The sequence below is a fragment of the Crotalus tigris genome, unplaced genomic scaffold (genome assembly GCF_016545835.1).
Source record: "Crotalus tigris isolate CLP2741 ecotype Arizona unplaced genomic scaffold, ASM1654583v1 scf7180000018362.2422785, whole genome shotgun sequence".
In the NCBI taxonomy this organism is placed as follows: Eukaryota; Metazoa; Chordata; class Lepidosauria; order Squamata; family Viperidae; genus Crotalus; species Crotalus tigris.
This window is the reverse complement of record NW_024096964.1, coordinates 1239745-1265591: the sequence shown is the minus strand read 5'-3', so window position 1 is coordinate 1265591 and position 25847 is coordinate 1239745. Positions and strand designations below refer to the sequence as shown.

Sequence of the window (25847 nt, the reverse complement as noted above, 5' to 3'; positions counted from 1 at the left end):
GCAAAACTCACTTAACAACTGTCTCACTTAGCAACAGAAATTTTTGGCCTCAATTGTAAGTTGAGGATTAGCTGCAATGTTTTTCAACCTCAGCAACTTTTAAGGTGCATCATGGATTTCAGCTCCCAGAATTCCCCACCCAGCATGGCTGGCAGAAGAATTCTGGAAGCTGAAATCCACACATCTTAAAGTTGCCAAGGCTGAATACACTGTGCTGGAAGAACAGGAGATAGGATGAAAAAAGAAGAGCAATAAGAACACAACCAACCATGTGCTGTGGTACATGACAGAGCAACATCTTAAACCAGTTCTTGTGATTTTAATTATTGTACATTTCCCCTAACCTCTATTTATATTTGTGCATAAACAAGAAATGTAGAGAAGAAGAAGAAGAAAAAATCACTTTGTAGAAGCTGCATAGCTTTGCTGTTTGAAATCAGTTTTTTACTTGGGAACGGCATTGGTTGAACAGCGTTTCTAAGCCTGGAATAATATTTGTTTTTTTCTTCTGCTCTCTTGCAGGCATCAGCTATAAAAACAAGCCTATTGTGTACGTGCACCATAATTATCCTAAGTTGTAAAGATACAGATACATTCCATTGGCAAAGAGCGAGAGGGAGGGAGGGATGGAGGGAGGGAGGGAGGGAGGGAGGGGGAGGGAGCGAGGGAAGGAGGGAGAGAGGGGGGGAAGAAAGGAGGAAGGAAGGGAGGCAGGCAGGGAGGGAGGCAGGGAGGGAGAGGAAGAGGGAGAGGCGGAGGGAGAGGCGGAGGGAGAGAAAGGGGGGAAAGGGAGAGGGAGGGAGGCAAGGAGGGAGAGGAAGAGGGAGGCGGAGGGAGAGAGAGGGGGGAAAGGGAGAGGGAGGGAGGCAGGGAGGGAGAGGAAGAGGGAGGCGGAGGGAGAGAGAGGGGGGAAAGGGAGAGGGAGGGAGGCAGGGAGGGAGAGGAAGAGGGAGGCGGAGGGAGAGAGAGGGGGGAAAGGGAGAGGGAAGGAGGCAGGGAGGGAGAGGGAGACGGGGAGGGAGGGAAATGAAGAGGGAGATGGGGAGGGAGGGAGGGAGAGAGAGAGAGTGAGGGAGAGAGAGAGAGAGAGAGAGAGAGAGAGAGATCTTCAGAGGGAGCACACAAAGTATAAGGCACACATTTAGAATCACTCCAGTAGACTTTAAGCAAAAACAGCCCACGGTTTCTTCATCTGGAAGAGCCATTTATAAGTAGTGAGTTTTATGTTTAAGCGCTGGCATTAGCTTTTGTGCACCAGTCTGAACAATCAGTTCTCCCTGCTTTCCTCTTTTCATCCCAAATCTCTCTCCTCTTATGCAGTTATAGACGCTAGGTCCTCAGAGAACAAATACTTCCCTGATGACAAGGAATCTCCATCACAGACCAGTCCACTGCAATGGACTCTTGAAACCTTAAATACAGTCTTATTTGATGAAGTAATTGTTTTTCTATTGGCCTGTAGGTTTTTTTTAATATCTTTTAATAAACCACCTGGAAGCTTAGGGAGTTTGGCATCCAAATTGGATGGACGGATAGACAGACAGACAGACAGACAGACAGACAGACAGACAGACAGATAGATAGATAGATAGACAGACTAATGCCATGCCACCAAATAGGGAAAGAACTTTTGAACCAACAGCAATAGCACTTAGACTTATATACCACTTCGCAGTGCTGTACAGCCCTCTCCAAGCGGTTTACAGAGTCAGCATATTGACCCCCAACAATCTGGGTCCTCATTTTACTGACCTCGGAAGGATGGAAGGCTGAGTCAACCTTGAGCTGATGAAAATCGAACTCCTGGCAGTGAGCATTGAATTTGCCTGCAATACTGAATTGTAACTACTGCACCACCACAACTAAATAAAGGAGAATATTTGTAACTCAGGGTTGAAATAAGGTATCCTTGGTGCTCTATGAGGTTTGTTGTTTTCTTGCCTACGTTTCATTACCCTAACTAGGTCAGATCATCATCAGGAAAACTACCAATCTCAGGGAGCACCTCAGAACTTTAGAACTTTAAATATGCAACTTACATCTCAACGCTGGGCTCAGTACTTAAATTTTAGCCATCATGCAGAAACTACTTGAGAAACAGAAAAATAAACACCATTCCACCCAATACTACATCATTAGGATGTAGCCAATCTTGCCTCTTTTATGACTCGTGGACTTCAACTCCCAGAATTCCTGAGCCAGCCACGCTGAGGGGAAAGGGAGAGTTTCCAAGCTGAGCCATGCTGGCTCAGGAATTCTGGGAGTTGAAGTCATAAAAGAGCCAAGGTTACCTACCTCTGGCCTAGGCTTAGGCCTCTTTATGACTCGTGGACTTCAACTCCCAGAATTCCTGAGCCAACAATGCTGAGGGGAAAGGGAGAGTTTCCAAGCTGAGCCATGCTGGCTCAGGAATTCTGGGAATTGAAGTCCACGAGTCATAAAAGAGCCAAGGTTGTCTATCCCTATCCTAGGATGAAGATTAAGAGCAGGGGTCTTCAAACTTGCCCCTTTTATGACTTGTGGACTTCAACTCCCAGAATTCCTGAGCCAGCCATGCTTGAGGGGAAAGGGAGAGTTTCCAAGCTGAGCCATGCTGGCTCAGGAATTCTGGGAGTTGAAGTCCACAAGTCATAAAAGAGCCAAGGTTGCCTACCCTGCCCTAGGATGAGAGTAGAAATGCTGGCCTTGAAAGGCAGCGTAAAGATAGACTTAAAAAAAAATAGAGAGCATGTTTGATTTTTCACATTATGACAGCAGCTGGCTAGAGTCAGCCTGAGTAATCATTCTGGTCAATGCACAACATGATGTGCTAAGCACACCGATTCTCCCATACTATGTAACTGGGACAACGAACAAGCTCACCTTGAGGCTTTTCGGACTCTGGCTTTTTCGAAAGAAAACCGAGGTTGCTCAGTTAGGTCGTATGTTCGGGTGGTCGGCTCTGCAGATACTCCTTCCTTGGCTCCCCTCCTCCTAGTGCTGCCTGCCATTTGGCTGGCCCTGGGTGTCTCTGTAAGGCTGGGGAAAAGGAAAGGATTTGTCCCTTGAGTGACCACGACATCTTGTAGCTTGTTCAGCTGGATACATTTACACTTCAGCTCCTCGGTAAGGTCTCCGATGGTCTTAGTCTGCTTGGCGAGCTGCTCCTGAAGCTCTAAGATGTGATAGTTCCTTTCGTGTAACTCTTCCTCCTGCCTCTTCAGTTCTTTCTCAAGCTCCCAAATCTTCCCTCTCAGGATATCTGCAGCTCCTGTTATTGTACTGATGCTCAGCCCCGGGTCTTTCAGGGTCTTGCCGCAACCGGAACAACCAAAAGGACAGGTTCCGACATGGATATCCGACCTCTTTGGGTACCTGGGTTTCACCGAACCATTTCCCATTGGGGCTGGTGACCTAGGCAAAGAAAACAGATCAAACCTTGTGGCAAAGTTGTAGGAAAGGGTGGGGAGTGTCATGGGAACAATCAGAGCCTAGATTGGACAGTTGTTGATCTGGGATAATATAAGGTCTTGTCAAGGTCCCGTCCAGCTCCTGTGAAAGAATTTTTTTAAGCTATCTATCTATCTATCTATCTATCTATCTATCTATCTATCTATCTATCTATCTATCTATCTATCTATCTATCTATCTATCTTATTATCTCTCTATCTGCCTGTCTGCCTCTCTGTCTGTCTCTCTATCTGCCTATCTGCCTGCTTGCCTGCCTGCCTTCCTGCCTATCTATCTATCTATCTATCTATCTATCTATCTATCTATCTATCTGCTATATCTATCGCTCTATTATCTTTCTATCTGCCTATCTGTCTACATCTATCTATCTGTCCTATCTATCTATCTATCTATCTATCTATCTATCTATCTATCTATCTATCTATCATCTCTCTATCTGCCTATCTGCCTGTCTGCCTCTCTGTCTATCTATCTGCCTATCTGCCTATCTATCTATCTATCTATCTATCTATCTATCTATCTATCTATTATCTGTCTATCTATCTTATCATCTACTGTATTTATCTAACTACATTTCCTTTTAAGAACTCAGTATTATAGAAAGTAATAATCATAAGTAACTTTGCTCAGTATGACTGTTAGTAAAATAAATAAATGTAATGCAAAAAGCTTGTTTGGCAGAGGAAAAAAATATCCAATAAATATTACCAAGTGAATAGCAAGGAAGTAAAAAAATTCCGTACAATGAGAAAAGCTCCTGTTCCAGTGAATCAGCCAATATATGCTATATCTAGGCTATTTTATTTTATTTTATTTGTATCCCACCTTTTTTATTTTTACAGATAACTCAAGGTGGAAAACATATCCAACATGCCTTACTCCTCCACTTTTCCTCACAATAACCCTGTGAGATGGGCTGGGCTGAGAGAGAGCGGCTGGCCCAAAGTCACCCAGCCGATTTTCATGCCTAAGGCAGGACTAGAACTCACCATCTCCTGGTGATTGGCCCAGTCACCCAGCTGGCTTTCATGCCTTAAGGCGGGACTAAAACTCACCATCTTCTGGTGATTGGCCCAAAGTCACCCAGCTGGCTTTCATGCCTAAGGCGGGACTAGAACTCACCATCTCCTGGTGATTGGCCCAAAATCACCCAGCAGGCTTTCATGACTAAGGCAGGTCTTGAACTCCTGGTTTTTTGTTTTCCAGCCTGGTGCCTAAACTAAACAGCAGAACACTTTTTTGCCAACCGCTTCAAACCCAAAGCCTATGTTTTTCGCTGCAAACTTTAATTACAAAACTTTTTCATACTCAAACTTAGATTCTGAACTCAGATGATTGGCAGAAAAATCAAACCAAACTTTAGAAATCTAGAACAGGAGAGGTGAGCTGAGGTGAGAAAACATTTACTTAATCCTTGTAAAAGAACTGAAAATTTTTAAGGGGAAAATGTGCAGAAATTTCCATATCACACAGGATTTTAAAAAAAAAAAAAACTGGGAAATCTCTGCAATCAACAGAGCACTTTGCAAACCTAAAATGCGGAGTTATCAAACCAACAGAGAGACAGAGACTGTCAAATCTGCAAATGCCAAAGTAATCAAACAGCCAGGTATGTGTTCTCATCCACCACCACCCCTTCCTGTAATTCCTACTGATTTTGCCTCCAAAGGATTTTCTTCATGCTGCTTCACTCTCATTTATTGTTCAATGCTTTCACAGGCTCAACAAATCTTGGCATAATGCAAGTTGAAAAGACCTTTTTTGGACAGGGTATTTTTAGTGAGTGTGTGAGCAAAGAAACCTGGACAAAAATGGAACAATTCATAGATCCTGACCCAGCATGGAGAAATCCTCAGATGTTGTGTGAATTGTTTTGTTTTTTTTCACAAGGCCAACATTTACTTAGAGTAACCTGCTAACTTCAGAGAAGGCAAACTGGCTATTCTCTTGGACAAAATGTCACAGCTATAAATGCATATAACCAAATAAACGGGTTATTTTTTTCTCCGTGGGGTGTCTGGGCTCTGTTTCCCAAGTCAAAAGATCTCCCACACGGATACAGGTAAAGGATCATTTCCTGCCAGAAGGAAGCCCAAATCTAAGACCAAACTGAACCTTGAAAATTACATCTGGCTGAGTTAATTGATATCTTTCATGATGGACTTAGCCCCGATGGCTATTTTTGTATCTTTCCATTATAACATCGAGCAAATGAAAACCTCCCTTTTAATTAAAACGGAATGGAATTCTCTTGTTTATAAGTAGTCCTTGGCTTACAACAGTTTATTCAGTGACCGTTCAAAGTTACAACGGCACTGAAAAATGTGACTTATGACCATTTTTCACACATACGACCGTTGCAGCATTCCGATGGTCACACGATCAAAATGCAGATGCTCGGCAACTGACTCACATTTATGACGGTCGCAGTGTCGCGGGATCATATGATCATCTTTTGTGACCTTCTGACAAGCAAAGACAATGAGGAAGCCAAATTCATTTAACAACCGTGTTACTAATTTAACAATTGCAGCCATTCACTTAACAAATATGAAAAGGAAGATCGTAAAATGGGGTAAAACTCACTTAACAAATGTCTTACTTAGCAACAGAATGTTTGGCTCAATTGTGGTCGTGAATCGAGTACCACCTGTATTCGCCTTCATTGAAATGCAGTTCTCTTCCTAACTTTGGATCCCAATGGATCCAAATTTACTGAGTGAACCTCTAGAGCAGTGGTTCTCAACCTGTGGGTCAGGACCCCATTTGGGGTCGAACAACCATTTCACGGGGGTCGCCAAACAACGCAGTCCGCCATTTTTTTCCCCTTTTTCCTTAGCTGTGCTACTCCCTTTTGAATAGAGTCTAATTCTATTGGCTTTCAAAAGCCAATAGGAATTGTCCGGGCTGTCTCTGCCCTGCTGAGCCCGCCAAAAGTCCCATTCTGCAAACGGTGCTGCACCAGTTGAGTAGTCCTCGACTTACGACCGGTTGAGTAGTCCTCGACTTATGACCGGTTGGGGGTCGTGGCATTAAAAAGGTTGAGAACCACTGCTCTAGAGTAGAGAGGGAATTTGGATCAGGACCTCCCAACTCTTGGTCCAACAACTCCACCACATGTCTTGCATAATACTATAAATTAGTATTCTCAACCTCGACACCTTCGAGATTATGGACTTCAATTCCCAGAATTCCCCAGACAGCCTGAGAGTTGACATCTACACATCTTAAGGATGCCAAAATAGATTAACACAGATCTACAATATCTAAAGTTTTTTTTTCTCTTTTGCTAGAAATGCAGCTTTTAGTGAAGCAAAAAGGAAAGAGTTCCTCATCCCCAGCTCTAATATGTTAAAAAAAAAAGAGAACCTCTTATGACTTGAACTTTTCCAGAAGGATCCATTGCATCTGACGTGCACATTCATACACAAACTGTTGCTAATGTTTCCTCAACCTACTACATTTCAGTTTTACTGGATGATAGGGATACATGATAACAGGGGAGCTGAATCACCCCATACTGGAGAAATTGGACATACTTAGTAAACTTGTAGTAATCGCCAAAACTTTGGCTTGCACAGAAAAATAAAAACCTTCCATCTATCTCTTTTGCTAGTGCTATTTAATTAACCAACAGAGGAACCCAAATATGAGATGAAGTCACATCAGAATTTCAATAATAATAATAATAAGAAGAAGAAGAAGAAGAACAATGATGAAGATGCACTGAAATTAGTATATCAGGAAGGCTTACTGACTACTGGAGAGACCAAACTGGCCTTCAAGAAAGACCAAATGAAGAACAGAATAGAGGCATGGGAAGACAAAGCACTACATGGCCAATACATGAAAAAAATAGCTGGGAAAGCAGATAATAATAAAACCTGGCAATGGCTAAGAGCAGGAAAATTGAAGAAAGAGACCGAGGGACTAATTCTGGCTGCACAAGACCAAGCCTTAAGGACAAATGCATATAAAGTCAAAATTGAGAAGACAGCAACAGACAGTAAGTGCCGCCTATGCAAAGAAGCTGAAGAAACAGTGGACCACTTGGTAAGCTGTTGCAAGAAGATTGCACAAACGGATTACAAGCAGCGGCATGACAAAGTAGCAACAATGGTGCATTGGAAGATCTGCAAAAAAATATCATTTGCCTGTAAGCAAAAACTGGTGGGATCATAAAATAGAGAAAGTCATAGAAAATGATAAAATTAAACTGCTCTGGGACTTCAGAATTCAAACAGACAAGCACCTGCAACATAACACCCCAGACTTAACAATTGTCGATAAGAAAGACAAAAAAGTCTGGATAGTGGATGTGGCAGTGCCTGGAGACAGCAGAATAGAAGAGAAAGAACTGGAGAAGATAACAAAATACAAAGACCTACAAATAGAAATAGAAAGACTGTGGCAAAAGCAAGCAAGGGTAGTACCAATAGTCATAGGCTCCTTGGGTGCAATCCCAAAACAACTGGAGCACCACTTGAACACCATTGGCATTGACAAATTCGCTATTAGTCAATTGCAAAAGGCGGCCTTACTAGGAACTGCTTCCATCCTGCGACGATACCTGTAATACCATCAAACATCCACATCTGCCTATCCCAGGTCCTGGGTAAGGACTCGATAGGTAGACAAAATGCCAAATCCAGTCTGAACATCTGGCTGACTGTGCGATGAATGATAATAGTAGTAGTAGTAGTAATAAATGGGATCTTGGAGGTCATCTAGTCCAACCCCCTGCTCAGGCAGGAAACCCTATACCATTTCACACAAATAAATGGCTGTCCAGTCTTTCTTCTTCTACCCACAAGAATCCATAAAGACACTGGTGACCCAACTCCAATCAACCCCCCCTGGGCTCCATTGTTACATCTTGAGAATGGTTTGGCTATCACCTTTGCGCCCACCACCGATAGAGTGAGACAGTCAAACAGAATGAATACTCCTATTACATAAACTTGATTTATCCCCGCGTACTCTAAGGCATGGAGAAAAGGGAGAAAAACTACCCGGCATAGATTTATATCTCTTTCATGAAAATTATCCTGATCATAGTCTCTTCTTTGATATTCTTGTCCAATCATCTCCTCCAGAAAAGGCATAAGGAATCTATTGCAGTTTTGAAGGGGGGGGGGGAAGCCTGAGATACAATCTGTTTATGGAAAGAAGAGACCACAATTCAGTGTACACAAAAGCCTCCTCTTACACCCACAAAATGAAGCATCTTCGCTGATGTCAAGTGCCGGGAGACAACGGGACTTCTGTGGTTCTCTGAACCTCGTTGTATTTCGAATGGCAACATGTGCTACCCAAAGCCCACCAACCTTGAAGTGAAGCCTTCTTCTAGCCAGGGGTCCTGAAGCAACGCGTAGGGCCCCTCCCAACACAGGGCTGCCGGCCACTGGCAAGCAAGCATCTCTCACCCAGAACCTTAACACCCCCCACCCCAACCTGAAGCTATAACCTGGGGAATGGGGGTGCACTAAGACATTAGCCCGGTGGATTGTTCTTACAATCATAACAGTAGGCAGCAGCTCAGGTCAACTAACGAATTGTTCTCCAGGGGTCAATCCTTCCGGACCCCCCCCCCTTCCCCTCCAGTCCTTGCTATCTATTCGGTTCCATTCCCACGACATCCCGCTGCACGTTAACCAGGCGCGCTTTTCCGGTCTGGATGGAGGCAGCGATCCCCAAGTGAGCGTGAACCGGAGAATCCCGTCCTGAAAATGGAGACAAGCCATCCCGTGCAAAGGAGGGGGGGTCGTAGCTTGTCCCCCCTCCCCCGCCGACAGGCTCGCCTTCCCCTCTCCAGCCCAAGCAGGGGATGCCCACAGCACCGCGGCGCCTCCGTCCTACACGTGAACTGCCGATAGGGTGGCGGGTGCCCCCCGACAGTCCCCTTCTCCCAGCGCGCGCGCCTGCGTCCTCCTCGCCTCTCCTTCCCGCAGCTTCGCCGCCTTTGCCGTACTCACCTGCCCCGCTCGGGCGGTCGGGCAGCCCTACCCGCGCCCCGGCCGCTTCCTTCGCTCTCCTACAAGACCGGAGCCGGCTGGCCCCTGGCGCGGAGCAGCAGCAGCAGCAGCAGCAGCAGCGTCTGGCGAGCGAGCGAGCGAGCGACCAAGCGAAAAGCAGCCAGGCGGACAGGCAGTGCGCAGAAGGCGGGCAGCGCGTCGCGTGGGCACCTCTGCCGCCGCCCCGACTGCTCGGGAGAACCGAGGAGGACCGTCAGGCACGCAGGCGGGGGGGGGCTGCCTGGCGGGGGGGCGGGGGAGGGGCGAGGCGAGCGAGGGACCGGCCCGCCCGGGCTAGTAGGGAAGGCAGCGGCGCTGCATCGGGCCCGCGCGCCGAGGACCGGCTTGTTTACGGCAGGAATGCGCGCGGCACCCACCGTGCGAGGAATCGGGAGGGCCGGCTCGGTGGGATTCACACGTGCTTTGCGAGTGGGATGACTTGCTTGTGTGAATGCGGTAGTCTTAAGTAGGGAGGGTTTCTTTCTTTCTTTCTTTCTTTCTTTCTTTCTTTCTTTCTTTCTTTCTTTCTTTCTTTTTCTCTCTTTTTTCTTTCTTTCTCTCCCTTCCTTCCTTCCTTCTTTTTTTCCTTCTTTTCCTTCCTTCCTTCTCTTTCTTTCTTGTTCTCCCTTCCTTCCTTCTCTTTCTTTTCTTCTTTCTTTCTTTCTTTCTTTCTTTCTTTCTTTCTCTTTCTCTCTTTTTTCTTTCTTTCTCTTCCTTCCTTCCTTCTTTTTTTCCTTCTTTTCCTTCCTTCTCTTTCTTTCTCTCCCTTCCTTCCTTCTCTTTCTTTTCTTCTTTCTTTATTTCCTACCTTCCCTTTCTTTTCTTTCTTTCCTTCCTTCCTCCCTTCTCTTTCTTTTCCTTCCTTCCTTCCTTCCTTCCTTCCTTCCCTTTTCTTTCCCTCCCTCCCTCCCTTTCTTCTTTCCTATAAAGTTATAACTAGAAGTTAGCATAGATTTGTTTAAAAACAGATGCCAAACCAATCTTATTTCATTCTTTGACAAAGTGACTAAATTAGTAGACCAGCGAAATGCTGTGGACACAGTATATTTAAACTTCAGCAAGGCATTTGACAAAGTAGACCACAACCTACTAGAAAAATATGGGACAGACAGCATCACCACCAGATGGATTTGTACCTGGCTAACAAACCATACTCAACGAGTTGGTCTTAATGGTACTACATCTACATCAGCGGTTCTCAACGTTTGTGTGACGGCGACCCCCGTCACACAAACGTTATGTGCATGCGCGGCACGGCGCGCATGGGGGTGGGGCCCCCGCACGCGGTGCGCATGCGCGGTGCCCCCCGCGCGCGGCGTGCATGGGGGCGGGCCCCCGCACACGGCGCGCACGCGCGGCGCCGCTCCCCAGAGGCACGGCGTCGCCCCCCATGCACGGCACGCATGTGCGGCGCCGCCCCCCAGAGGCGCGCCGCTGCCCCACGCGCGGCGCACATGCGTGGCGCCACCCCCCGGAGGCGCGCCGCCGCCCCCCACGCGGCGCACGTGCACGGCACCGCCCCCCGGAGGCGCGGTGCGCCCCCGGAGGCGACAAAATGGCGGATCGCCGCGTTTGGCAACCCCACAAAAGAGGTCGATCAACCCCAAATGGGGTCGCGACCCATAGGTTGAGAACCGCTGATCTACATGGAGAGAGTAAGCAATGAGCTACCACAAATTTCCATCTTAGGCCCAGTACTCTTCAATATGTTCATAAATGACTTAGATGAGAGAATAGAAGGGGAACTCATCAAATTTGCAGATGACACTAAGCTAGCAGGAATAGCCAACACCCCAGAAGACAAGCTGGGTGACATGATAGCAGTATTCCACTTCTTGAGGGGCTGCCACAAAGAAGGGGGGAGGTCAACTTATTTTCCAAAGCACCAGAAGGCAAGACAAGAAAAAATGAATGGAAACTAAGCAATGAGAGAAGCAACCTGAAACTTCCTAAAAGTGAGGACAATTAAGCGGTGGAACAGCTTGTCTTCAGAAGTTGTGGGCGCTTCATCACTGGAGGTTTTTAAGAAGAGACTGGACAGCCATCTGCCTGAAATGCTATAGGGCAGTGGTGGCAAACCTATGGCACGGGTGCCAGAGGCGGCACTCAGAGCCCTCTCTGTGGGCACATGCGCCATCGCCCCAGTCCTAGGCCTTCAGCTGGATTTTATAAAACCTTTTCGCTTTAGGCCTCCATCGCCATGTGCAAAAAAAAAAAAAGGTTCAATCAGTTAATTTCAACTTCTCGCGGGGGGGGGGGGAAAGATCTTGCAAAGTTGGAATTGATTGATTGAACTTTTTAGTCCCACCCAGTCTGCCATTACCACCGCAGTCACGCCCACTCAGTGGGCCACACCCAGCCAATGGCCACACCCACCCGGCACCCAACGATGCATAAGTGGGTTTTGAGTTGTAGTTTGGGCACTCGGTCTCTAAAAGGTTCGCCATCACTGGTGTAGGGTCTCCTGCTTGAATGGGGTGGGACTAGAAGCCTTCCAAGCTCAATACTGATTGATTGATTTTCTTTCTCTCTTTCTGTTCCTTCCTCCCTCCTTCCCTCCCTCCCTCCCCTCCCCTCCTCTTTCTCATTCTCTTTCTTCTTTTTCCTCTCCTTCCTTCCTTCCATTCCATTCCTTCTTTCTTTCCCTTTCCCTTTTCCTTTCTTTTCCTTCCTTCCTTCCCTCCCTTGCTTTCTTTTCCTTCCTTCCTTTCCTTCCCTCCCTCCCTTACTACCTACTTTCTTGTTCTTTTTCTCCTTCCTTCCTTCCTTCCTTCCTTCCTTCCTTCCTTCCTTCCTTCCTTCCTTCCTCCCTCCCTCCCTCCCTCTTTCTTTCTTTCTTTCTTTCTTTTCTATCCCTTCCTTCCTTTCCACCTCAACTTCTTCTTTTCAGCCTGTTCCCTCGGGAAATGGCAGAGTAAATGCTGCCTATTTATATGACTAGCATTTGTTTTCAGAAATGTATGCGGCCCGTTCCTCTTTAGGACACTAACCGACTTACAAGTAATGGTGTCCGTAATCCTGTTTTCCACCAGGCTGAGAAGTTCTTTAAAAACTCTTTTTGAATCCCTAAGAAAGGCTGAGTTTGACTCAGGATAATTGAAGCTCAGATGAATCTGTGAAAGCCTCTTTTGTTTTTACTTTTATCCTAGTTTCACACGTGCAAGCTCCTACTGAGCAATGCAACACAACTGCAAACCTAATCTTCCAGAAACAAGGTTGACATATAGAATCTTTAATGATTAACCAAATAAGTATGTTTATTGGCAAAGGATTTTTTTTAAAAAATCTGGGCTTGAGACAGTTAGGTGTGCCAAGATACACACAGTTTACATAATGGTTGAAACTTGTTAATAATCTATTATGCCTTAGATATTTTCTAAGCAGGGAAGAATGCGAGGAAGACTTTTCCATCACAGCTAAGAAACAACCAAAAGCAAGCACATTGGAGAAAAACCAAAGCCATTGTATAAAAGGAAGAGTTGCAAAATTAAGGCATCGTAGAATTTTTACTTATTTATTTATATCCCACCTTTATTATTTTTATAAATAACTCAAGGCAGTGAACATAACTGATATTTCTCCCTTCTCCTATTTCCCCAACAACAAGAAACCTGTGAGGACTGAGAGAGTGCGACCAGCCCAAAGTCTCCCAGTTAGTTCTCATGGCTAAGGCAGGATTAGAACTCACCGTCTCCTGGTGATTGGCCCAAAGTCACCCAGCCGGCTTTCATGCCTAAGGCGGGACTAGAACTCACTTTCTCCTGGTGATTGGCCCAAAGTCACCCAGCCGGCTTCCATGCCTAAGGCGGGACTAAAACTCACTCTCTCCTGGTGATTGGCCCAAAGTCACCCAACCGGTTTTCATGCCTAAAGCGGGACTAGAACTCACAGTCTTCCAGTTCCTAGTCTGGTTGGTGACTTAACCATTAGACCAAACTGGCATAATACAATATTTCAAAAATATGGTGCTGAAGCTGAAGCCCTATGAATCTTGATTTCGTTCATTGAATCAGTTGAAACCGTTACTATTTCCCGCATGGTGGGCTTGGGACAAGAAAAAAAATATGCAATCACAAATAAAGGGACCACAATTTTTTTTCTCTGTCAGAATTATGAGCCAGCAGTGTGCAGCAGCAACCAAAAAAGCTAATACAATCCTGGGTGGTATAAACAGGCATAGAATCAAGATCACGTGAAGTATTATTACCGCTTTACAAAGCACTAGTTCTCAACCTGTGGGTCGGGACCCCATTTGGGGTCGAACGACCATTTCACGGGGGTCACCAAACAACGCAGTCCGCCATTTTTTTTTTTTGCCCTTTTCCTTAGCTGTGCTACTCCCTTTTATTCTATTGGCTTTTGAAAGCCAATAGAATAGACTCTCTTGAATAGAGTCTAATTCTATTGGCTTTCAAAAGCCAATAGGAATTGTCCAGGCTGTCTCTGCCCTGCTGAGCCCGCCAAAAGTCCCATTCTGTAAACGGTGCTGCACCAGTTGAGTAGTCCTCGACTTATGACCGGTTGAGTAGTCCTTGACTTACGACCAGTTGGGGTCGTGGCACTAAAAAGGTTGAGAACCACTGCCCTAGAGTAAGACCACGCCTGGAATACTGCAGTCAATTTTGGTCACCATATCACAAAAAAGATGTTGAGAGTTTGGAGAAAATTCAGAGAAGAGCAACTAAGATGATCAAAGGCCTGGAGACTAAAGCATACGAAGAACGGCTGCGGGACTTGGGTTTGGCTAGTCTAAAGAAAAGAAGAAACGGGTGACGTGATAGCAGTATTCCAGTATTTGAGGGGCTGCCACAAAGAAGAGAGGGTCAAATTATTCTCCAAAGTACCAGAGGGCAGGACCAGAAACAATGGTTGGAAACTGACCAAAGAGAGAAGCAACCTGGAATTAAGGAGAAACTTCCTAACAGAGAGGACAATTAACCAGTAGAACAGCTTGCCTCCAGAAATCGTGGGTGCTGCATCACTGCAGGTTTTTAAGAAGAGATTAGACAGTCACCTGTCTGAGATGGTATAGGTTCTCCTGCTTGGGAAGGGAGCTGGACTAGAAGACCTCTGAGGTCCCTTCCAGCTCTATTCTATTCTCTAAGATTTGCAAAGGAAAAATGGCAACAGATTATTATGGCATATTCCCCTGTTAAATTTCTGCCCGTTATGCAACTAATAATAGAGCTAGAAACATGGATGCAATTCTCCCTCACATCCATGAGTTCTCCAGTTGTTCATTAAAATTATTCTGATTGCTACCTCTGATCAAAGGGCTCTACATTCAATCCAATCCCCCCTCCCCAGCAATATTCCGTGGTGCCTTGCCCTGCCTTACTCCTCTCGATCATTTTACTTTGTTCTAATTAAAAATGACAAAGTTATTACATAAAATTCGCTAATTGTGCTTTTACAGCTTTCTCGGTACTTCAAGATGCAAATCTCAGGGATGCTGCTGTGAGAATTTATGCAAAGGGAAAAAATATATAGGCCACACAAAGGAAGTGACATAATTAAACCACGATGTGCAGAAGAATACTGGCAGGGAAGCAACTAACAACCACCACCTCTTAGGTTTACGCTGTACGTAAATGTTGTTACTTGTCTCGATGAGTGTTTTGGTTTGTAGAAAAAAACAACTACCAGATCCCAGATGTCAAGTTTATGTTAATAGTCACTTGCAGAATTGGTTTTTATGCATTACTGCAAATTGTGCCTTTTTGGGAGATGAGAAATCCTGCCGGAAAAAAATGCTACCACCCAAACCGCAGCTGTCCTCTCCCCAAAATACATTCAAACAGCTGACCAATGTCACATGTACAGGCAGTCCTCGTTTAGTGACTACAATGGAAACAGTCTCTAAGTGAAACTGCAACTGTGCTTATAAGTGCACTTCAGATTTCCTTTGCTTTACAGATCTGCAAAAGTTGTGAATGTGAGGATTGATTGCAGTTATTTTCTCATCACTGCCATAACTGAGAACCGTTGCTAAAGAAGGCAGTCTCTGCATGAGGCAGGCAGTGTACAAGTGCAGAAATTTAAAAAATGTTCCTGCCCAAAATATTGCTGGGTCCTCCAATCTGTGGGAGTTACCTGAATCTGTGACCCTCAAAATTGGTTTTGGCTTTCCTGCTCTTGAAAAGCAAAATTACTTTGTTTTTGAACAAGTGTGAACAGTCCAAAGACATGTTTGTGGAGTGCAAAGCTTCTGAAGGGAAGGTTTTGAATTGGCCCCAACCAGAGTTATATCTGCAGAGTTTTCTTTTCAATAAGACACTTAGCAGAAGAGTACATGTTGCAATAAATAGCAAAAAAAAAAAAAAAAAACGAAGCAGAAGGTCACATCCAGTTTAAAGGGACAATTTAGCAGGTGATCGGAGGCTTCTGGGCCTTTTACAGTTATAATGATAATGATGATAATAATGATAATAGTAATAGTAATAATAATAAAGTTGGAAGAGACCTTGGAGGTCATCTAGTCCAACCCTCTGCTCAGGCAGAAAACCCTATACCATTTCAAACAAATGGCTGTCCATGTGATCAAAATTTGTATGCTTGGCAACTGGCTCATATTTATGATGGTTGCAATGTCCCGGGATCATGCGATCACATTTTGTGACCTTCTGACATGCATGGTCAATGGGGATTCCAGATTCAGTTTACAACCGTGTTAGTAAGTTAACAAGTGCAGTGATTCTCTTAACAACTGTGGCAAGAAAGGTTGTAAAATGGGTCAAAACTCACTTAACAACCGTCTCGCTTAGTAATGGACATTTTGGGCTCAACTGTGGTCATAACTTGAGTACTACCTGTAATACATATTTAATATATGTAAAACAGACTGATGGCAAAATCACCTACGAAAAAGATGGGCAAACCTTTGATGCCAAGGCCATTTAACATTGTGATGAAAAGATTCTCTTTTCATTGTTGTTGTTGTTGCTATTGTGCGCAAATACCTCTGAGAGATAGATAGAGTACCTAGGAAAATTAAAACTGCCCAGAACCACGAAAACGAAAACCATAAAAGACTGCCAAAGCTAAAAGCCGTAAAATAGAACCAGGTCAGCAAGGAAAGGAGCGCATTGAATGAGACAGCGATGGAAGTGCAGCCAAAACCTGAGAGAATTTGTCAGGCTTAAAACTGAAACGTAATGTTAATTGTGGTTAATAACAGGGTTGGTATATCTGGCAATCTGCACTTTCATGCATCCTTCCATGACAAAGGCAGCATTTATATTCTTGTCTGCTAACATGAGGTGAGGCAACCACATCGCTTTCCCTCTAATACGGGCTCCAGACTATTGTTCCATCTCCTGCCGCAGAAATGTCATTTCTGGATTTCAGTAGTATCTCTCTGGGAGCCTTTTCCGAAAAGCACCAGTTGGCCAAGAATTCTAGAACTCTTTCTGAGTATCCTATTTTAGGCCAAGGCTCTTTAGAACAACAGCAGGAGCTCTGAAGCCCTGAAGTTTATTTACAGAAAATGAACGCCATTGCTGAATTTGTCACAGAGCTCTGTAGCCTAATAATAGCACTTAGAAAGAAATGACTGAGATTAAGTTTTGAGGTTGGCTCCGGAAGCAAGCCATGTCTCCAGATCTCCTTGGAGGGGCCTTGATCTCGTACCTGGGAACTCACGGCCAATAAGGGGGAAGAAGAAATGGAAGCGTAATTAAGTCCAGGGGAAATAGGAAATAAAGGTGTTGAAAAGAACAGAATAACAGAGTTGGAAAGGAACTTGGAGGTCTTCTAGTCCAACCCCCTGCTCAGGAAGGAAAACGTATACTGTCCTGAGCCTGTGCAAGCAGGCTCGGGGCATTGCAAACGGTCCCGGGCAGGTGCAAGCTGCCCGGGACCAGACAGGCTGTCACCAGTACTCGTGCGCATGCATGGGTGCTGGCGCACCAAAAGTTGCAGATTGACCCGGGAAAGGCCTATAAAAGAGGCCGAGAGTTTTGGGCGTTGCCGCCATCTACTAACTGTAAGCTGAACTGAAGAATAAAGGTTTCCTGAGTACTACAACTGCTTCTCGTGTCTTGCCATTTCGCGACGGACGCAACATATACCATGTCCAATCTCTTCTTAAAAACCTCCAGGGTTGGAGCACCCACAACTTCAAGGTAGCAACTGTGATGTTCAGATCAAAGCTCTGTCTGTTTTGTAGGATCTTCCGTTGCACTGTTGCAATTATCAATTTGAATTTTTATGACCAGACACTCCTGCACTGTAGTTTCTCTTCCCTCTTGCACTAAAATCATCACTCTTGGGTGTTTCATTACACGTACTCAGAAGCCCATGTTATGTGAGATAGACCATCGGTGTCAGGGGCAAGGCAAGCCGTGATGCTAATAATACATCCATATCTGAGCATTTGAGGTTTGGGATTTGCACTTCTGCTGCCGAGAAGGTGAAAAGCTATGCTCATTGAATACATTGGGGTCTTGTGTGCCAGCATGAGTGATAGTTTAGTATAACCGTGCTGAATATAAAAGCATGTATCATCAATCTAAAAATAAGTGCAACTTTCTTCTCATGAAGACAATATTACAGAGATTGCTGCTACAATGTGGGGAGCTGGAAAGACTCCAGGAACTATTTGCTACATACATGAACTAGAACAGTGATGGAGAACCTTTTAGAGACCAAGTGCCCAAAAACCGCCTCGCCCCTGCTCCGTCCCCGCATCTCCTGCCCACAGGGCCACCCACCACCTCCACGGCCCGCCACAGCAGATTGCCCAGGCAGCTCAGCAGCGTCATGGTGACCACGCCCTCTGTCTGCGCCCTGCAGCATCATCTGTATGCAATGGGGCACGAGGGCGGAGTCTTATTCCCGCTGCCTGGCTGCCATGTCCTTGGCTGCGCTGCTCTGCACAGGCTGCGCCCGGGGCAACTCTCCTCCAGGGGGGCTGCTGGTGAGGGGGCCACAGTGGTGGCGGGGCTGGGGCGACGGCGTGTGTGACCACAGAAAGGGCTCTGAGTGCCGCCTCTGGCACCCATGCCATAGGTTCGCCACCACTGAACTAGAAACTTGCCTGTTTTTAATGTAACTGAGGAGAAGGTTGGGTTTATTCAACATGTTATCTTCTTCCACATCAAGGCTTTGCAGGGAACATCATCACAGCATATTTGATAACAGACACATTTCCTCATTAGTTCAATTCAACCGCATGCTGAATAAACCAGTGCCAACTTTTTAAAAGCGTTTTCCTGTCTATTCGATTTTAATAGATAAAACTGAAGTGTTATTTTTCTTTTTTTCTTTTTCTTTTTTTGCTTCCTGTCCTTGGCTGTAAGCAAAAATTCTGTTCCTGGGAAATAAAAAAAAAGGTCTGTGAATGAAGTGTCAAAATCCAAATGTGGTACAGTATATCATTCCACGCCAAAAGATGCATTTTGCCAAAAGGTGCATAAAATAAAAATATTTCCCCTATTAAATTCTGGGATAAAAATAAAGTTTCTCCTGAGGGATGATGTCATGGACATGCTCCATTAGCAAGAATATGGAAAGGGTGACTCATTTTCACTATTCGGAATGGGTTGGTTGGTTTGGATTTCCCTGTCTAAACTAGCAAAATAACAGAGTTGGAAGGGACCTTGGAGGTCTTCTAGTCTAACCCTCTGCTCAAGCAGGAGTTTATAATCATTTCAGACAAATGGTTGTCCAATCTCTTCTTAAAAACTTCCAGTGTTGGAGCACCCACAACTTCTGGAGGCAGGTTGTTCCACTAATTGATTGTTCTCACTGTCATGAAATTTCTCCTTAGTTCCACTGATTAATTGTTCTACCTGTTTTAGGTTGCTTCTCTCCTTGATTTGTTTCCATCCATTGCTTCTTGTCCTGCCTTTGAATGCTTTGGAGAATAGGATGACAGCCCCCCCGCCCGCTTCTTCTTTGTGGTGGCTCCTTATAGCAATCCAGGATCTGGTGCTGTTCTAGTTATGAATTAACCAGTCCCTAATTTCCTTAGACATGGAAAGCTAGATCAAGATTTGCTAAGTACTTAACAATCTTCTCTTCTTATTTGGAAGGATGGAAGAAAAATGAGAAAGGCTGCAAAATCAAGGAGAGCCCCATGTGGGGGGAAAGAAGATTCAAAGCTATTTGAACCAGTTTTCATAGGAATTACCATAAGAGATAAACTGATCATCTGTAACAATCCAATTAGAGAACTAACAAGTATGACGCGCCCTAAGGAGGCTATTGATATGTGTGGGTTATGGAGAAGAACAATCATTTCTTTTGCTCAGAAAGTAAGAAGATGGGAGTTTTCATTTTAAGAACGGAAACTCCCTAAACTCAGAATTCTGGTACATGGGAGAAAATAAAAACCCTGCCTAATAAGTTTTTGACATGTAAGGATATTCTGATAAAAGGGTGCTATTGAAAGTGAAATCCTGCACAAACAGGACATATAAGTAGTCCTCAACCTATGATCACAACTGGGATCAGAATAAGCAAGACAGTTAATTGAGTTGTGCCCAATTTGTTGGTAAACAAATCACTGCAGTTGTTAAGGGAACGGTGCTGTTGATATGCTAATATGTCTCTCATTGACTTTGCTTGGTGGAAGCTGACTAGGGCAGGGGTAGGCAACCTTGGCTCTTTTATGACTCGTGGACTTCAACTCCAAGAATTCCTGAGCCAGCCATGCTGAGGGGAAAGGGAAAGTTTCCAAGCTGAGCTATGCTGGCTCAGGAATTCTGGGAGATGAAGTCCACGAGTCATAAAAGAGCCAAGATTGCAAATGGCGGTCATATGATTTCAGCCTGCTGCAGCTATCTTAAATACATGCCAGTTGCCAAGTGCCCAAAATTTGATTACATGACATGATGGGGATGCTGTGATGGTCATAAGAGTGAGGCCTGGTTGTAAGTCACTTTTTTTCCAGTGGTGTTTTAACTCAAACGGTCATTAAATGAATGAAAGAAGTCAAGGACTGCCTGTCATGCAGTATACTTAGACATTTATTATAATATACTGACTGTATTCTGACATCACGTTTTTAGAAGAAACTATAGTCCCTAAACCAGGAGGAGGCAACCTTGACACTTTTATGACTCGTGGACTTCAACTCCCAGAATTCCTGAGCCAGCATGGCTCAGCTTGGAAACTTCTCTCTTTCCCCTCAGCATGGCTGGCTGAGGAATTCTGGGAGTTGAAGTCCACGAGTCAAAAAGAGCCAAGGTTGCCTACCCCTGCCCTAAACCCACACCTTTGTTTTCTTGTTAGTACAGTTTTTGCTGTCTTGACAAGAGAACGAAAACAAGGCAGATCTTTAGCATGTCTATCCCAGAATTCCCCAACTTTTCTGGGTTAGTGGCCTGGAGAGGGGGGGGAGAGGTGATGAGTTTGTGGGAGAGGCAGACGCACGCGTTGCTTGAGTGAGTGAGGCCGAGAGCACCAGCCAGCCACTCATGTGGCCCAGTTGCGAATAGGCAACAGACTGGTAGTTGCCGTGGCGCACAAGTTGGGGACCCCTGGTCTAGCCTATCAAAGAGAAGAATTAGGGGGGACATGATAATTGTTTTCCAGTACTTGAGGGGCCATCACAAAGAATGGGGAATGACTTATTCTCCAAAGCACTAGAGATGAGGACAAGGAGAAATTTTCTGAAAGTGAGAACAACTAATCAATGGAACAGCTTGCATCTGAAAGTTGTGGGTGGCCCATTGCTGGAGGTTTTCAAAAAATAGATTGGATGACCATTTCACTGGGGGTACCTAAAGTCTCCTGTATGGAACAAGGAATTGGACTAGAAGATCTCTGAGGACCCTCCCAGCTCTGTCATTCAATTTTCTATGTTCTATGAACCCAGAAAAAAAGTCTTGTTTAAATATTAGCCAGCACTACATTTAAAAATAGGCTATATTTTCTACTTTTGACAGTGGCTTGCCGATTCCCATAGGGCAGTGATTAACAGTCTAACTCGAATAATAAATTATTAACCAATGCCAAACAATGTTTACCTTGAATATTCCCAAAAGATTTATATCTCAGTGTAAAAATAAAAAAAAGCCAGTTATTTCATTCAGGGCAAATATATCTTGTCGTGTTTTCCTTCCTTATCATTTTCTTACCCTTTTTTTTTCTTCAGAAAAAGTAAGCCCTGGAAATGAGAGACAAAAAAATGTTTTAGTTGTAGGGCCTGTCATCCACAACATAACAAAACATAACACAACATCCGAGAATAAAATTTTAAAGCCCCATTGTAGTTGTAGTCTATTTATATCCTGTACAAATTCACTAAAATTTATACCATGAGCACAAACTCTAAAATCATAATACCAATACCACTAAAATTATGAGTTTGAGGTTTTAAAGATGACAGTGAATATAGGAGAGATTTATAGAATTTACAGTAGTGGCCAAAATTGTGGAAACCTTTTGGGAAAAGTGTATTTTTGAGGTTTGATAGCTAATAACACCACTTTTCTTTGGAGTAGTACCATAAAATTATATATCAATGGAAAGATAATTTAATCAGGAATGTAATGCAACAAACTTTGTTCAATTATCTGTACTGTATTCTATGAAAAGCTATAGCCAAATAACCAGAAAAAGGAAGCACAACTTGCTTAGGTTGATATCAGATAGCTTTCCTTCATCTGATTGTAGCCAATGAGCGTGAGTGTTTGGAGAGCCAATCAGGTGTCATCTTGTTTTGCCAATGAGCCAATTGGTTCACAGTAGGATTCAGTTATTGATGTCACATATTGAAGCTGAGAGGAGGACATTTGTCACTGTGTTATGTGATGGCTATCAAGTTGGTTGGGTTTTTTGGTGTTCTTTCATTTAGTGAGCTTGTAAAACATAATAAAATTAGAGTAATGGTGCAAAGAGTTGACTGGTTGCCCAGAAAGCAATGCAAAATAGTATTATTAAGTGAATAAGGCTACAGTTATAAAGGAATTAGAAGAAAAATGGGTGGAAACTTAACCAAAGATGGCATTTCTACTTTTCCCCAAAGGTTTCCTCAATTTTGGCCACTATTGTAGGTAAAACTGTAGAATAACAGCTGATGATAAAAATAGCTGAAGTGAATTATAAAATAACTGTGTCCCTAAAAGCCACAGGTAGGGTTTGTTTGCAAAATATAATGGCAAGTTCCCAAATCTTGCTATGACACTATACTGTCAGAATTATTTAGTTGTCAAGTTGATTCTGTGGAGCTGCTATCACAAGTAATAAAACAGATTGGATATATATATATATATATGAAGGTGATGACAGAAACAGAGGTATTCAGGTATTCTGGGTAAAAAAAAAAAAAAAAAAGTAGGTCACAACAGCCCTGATTCATTTGCAGAAGTTTTACAAGAGGTCCTGGCAAATTAATCTCCCATTTGTAAATCACCTTTGTTTTCCTGCTCATCCTTCCTCGTGGTTTTTCTCTAAGAGATAAAATCCATTAAGCAGAAAAAAGCTAGAATAATCATAAAACACTTTTAATGGCTATCATCTGCCTGAAAGCCCCTGAGACTTTTTTTTTCCTGCCGTGTTTACATTCTCAGTTTATTTTTATTTAATGTTATTTAAACTCTTACGGCTGTGGTGGGAAATATGTGAACAACCGGTGGGAAATATGTGAACAACCGGTTCTCTGCGTGGATGCTGCTTCCGGAAGTCTATTCTGGGCCTGGGCAACAAAAAATTAGCTACCGGTTCTGCCAAAGTGGTGCGAACAGGCTGAATTCCACCACTGTCTTACGGCATGCATTTCATTCTGCGTCTCTCAGGGGGACTGCTGTCATCAATGTGAAATAGATTCTGGCTTTTGCGTGGATACGTGCGTGTGGCTAGTCTTGCAAATCTCTCATATACAATAATTCAGTATGATTTTCCCATCCCTCCACATAGGCTTGCAGATCCAATAATTCTGTGACAATAAGGTAAAAGGTAAAGGAATCCCTGCGGATTTTACACCGCTAGTCATTGCCGATTATAAGGGGAAGTGCTCCTCCCTGTTTCAAGGGTCTTTCAGCCAGTGTTGTCCGAAGCCCATTTTTGCAATCATGGCCAGCACGATGTCACAGAATATTGTTACCTTCCCACGAAGTGGTACCTATTTATCTGCTTGCATTTGCATGCTTTTGAAATGCTAGGTTGGCAGGCACTGGTGAGGATGGGAGTTGAACCCGCCGTGCAACATTTGGGCTTTGAACCTGGGCTATCCAGCTGACATTCCCAATGTCTTAACCACTCAGCCACCATGCCGCCCCTACCATATGGCAATGCACATATGAAAGTCGGGTTTTCATATAAACACTCCCGTAAAGCCAATTCCACATTTCTGAATAGCACTATATTCTCTTATCAATCATTCATAGAAGCAGAATTATTATGGGAAGCTGAGAAACTTTTCTGCCTGAGCAGGGGGTTGGACTAGATGACCTCCAAGGTCCCTTCCAACTTTATTATATTATACCTGAAAATATTTTCAGATTAATTCATGAGGGTTTTTGTTTTGTTTTGTTTTTTAAAAAACAACAACCATGCCTGATTCTTTGTCTTTCTTCCAGGATCTTTTTCGATGTTTGCAATCTGGCTGCCATCCGTGTACCAATGTGGTCTGACTGAGCTTTGTTTTTAGATGACTTCAGACCCAATGATACTGTACTTAATCTGACAATTCCTTCTAACTCCATTTTGCTGCTTGACACAAAGACACGCCGGTTTCATTCACAGCAACTAATTGGGCTCCCAGTTGACCTTATTTTAAGACTGGTGGCAAGTTTCCTTCCTTTGCAGGATAGATTTAGGATTAATGTTATATTTTTATTTAATAAAGGTTATACTGCAGCAAGATATCTGTAAGATAAATGTAAAACCGATATGCTCAAGTGGAGACTTAGCAGATAACAACACACTGTGTGAATGTGGAGTGACACAGAGCCCAGCTCATCTGCCAATATGTTGGCTACTACCAGTAATATGTACCGATAATGACTTGTTTTTGGCCAACAACAAAGCCAAGAAGGTGGCTTAATTCTGGCAGAAGAAGAAGAAAGATGAGAGGGAGAGGGAGAAGGAGGGAGAGGGAAGGAGAAGAAGAGGGATGGGGAGGAAAGGAGAAGGAGAGGGATGGGGAAGGAAGGAGGGAGAAGAAGGAGAAGGGGGAGGGGAGGAGGAGGAGGAGGAGGAGGGGAAGGGGAAGAAGAAGGAGAAGAAGAAGAAGGAGAAGGAGAAGGAGAAGAAGGAGAAGGAGGAGAAGAAGAAGAAGAAGAAGAAGAAGAAGAAGAAGAAGAAGAAGAAGAAGAAGAAGAAGAAGAAGAAGAAGAAGAAGAAGAAGAAGAAGAAGAAGAAGAAGAAATCTTTGCCTATTTATTATCCCTCCAACCGGCTTTGAATTCTGTCCATGTTGTGAATTCTTGGCATCTCCAGGAACCAGATGAATTATCTAGGTTACCTGGTTCTATGCTGACCATTCTCCTTGAATAACACTATTCCTCTGGTTTTGCTTACGTCCTGCTTTGTAACTAGAAGTCAATAGCTTTCCCAACCAAGAAGCAAGATTTTAAAAGTCTTCGGGAATGTGTCAAATCAACTCAACACTCACTAAAGAAGAACTATGCTCACTTTTGAAAAATCATGACTCTTTGGGCTTTTGAAGTACAGGTAGTCCTTTGTCTCACAACTATGCATTCAGTGACCATTCAAAGTTATGATGGCACTGAAAAATGTGACTTGAGGTCGTTTTTCAAACTTACGACCGTTGCACCATCCCCATGATTACATGGTCAAAATTCGGATACTTGGCAACTGGCATATTCTCCACCTATGAAACAGCCTACAATTGTCTTTTCCTGTGAAATAATTTATAAAGCAACTTCTCATGCACCAAAAAGCAGCAGAACTAGCAGAAAAGAAGGAGAATTTCTCTGGTTAATGATGACATTAAGCCAGCTCAATAAAGCAGTCCTACAAAGAAAGAAGCTTTAATTGTGCTCCGTTGTGTTTATTCCCAGTGGGATTGAATTTTATGACTGGAATTTTATGTACACTTTTATCTGGAAGTGAGCTCTCAAACAGAGTGAACTTTCCCTAACTAAACTGCATAGAATATAGGTAATTCTTGACTTATAACTAGGGCTTTTTTTGTCATAGAACGTCCAGAACAGAGTTTCAGCACCTTTTTTGGATGGAACCTTGTAGGGTAGGTAAGACAGGTTGTATGATGTGTGTGAGTTCCAGCACCTTTTTTTTTTTTTTTACAAAAAAAGCACTGCTTATAACCATTTGTTTAGCAGCCGTTCAAAGTTATGAAGTTGCTGGAAAAAACTGACATTACAGCATCCTGTAGTGACGTAATCACGATTTGGGTGCTTGACAACTAGCATGTATTTACAACAGTTGCAAAGTCCCAGAGTCACATGACCA

At 43.9% G+C, this 25847-nt stretch overlaps 1 protein-coding gene across 1 annotated transcript in view; it reads right to left on the bottom strand.

Moving 5' to 3' along the window:
• The window catches only part of PRKG2 (protein kinase cGMP-dependent 2), a 93216-nt gene extending 83549 nt beyond the window's left edge, over window positions 1-9667 (bottom strand). Inside the window, exons 1-2 of the mRNA XM_039350891.1 lie at window positions 9426-9667; window positions 2863-3393 (exon numbers count right to left, since the gene is read on the bottom strand). Of these exons, the coding sequence (XP_039206825.1) occupies window positions 2863-3380 (518 nt within the window). The 5' untranslated portion in view covers window positions 3381-3393; window positions 9426-9667. The remainder of the gene's footprint in view (window positions 1-2862; window positions 3394-9425) is intronic.
• Between the last annotated feature and the right edge of the window lie 16180 nt (window positions 9668-25847).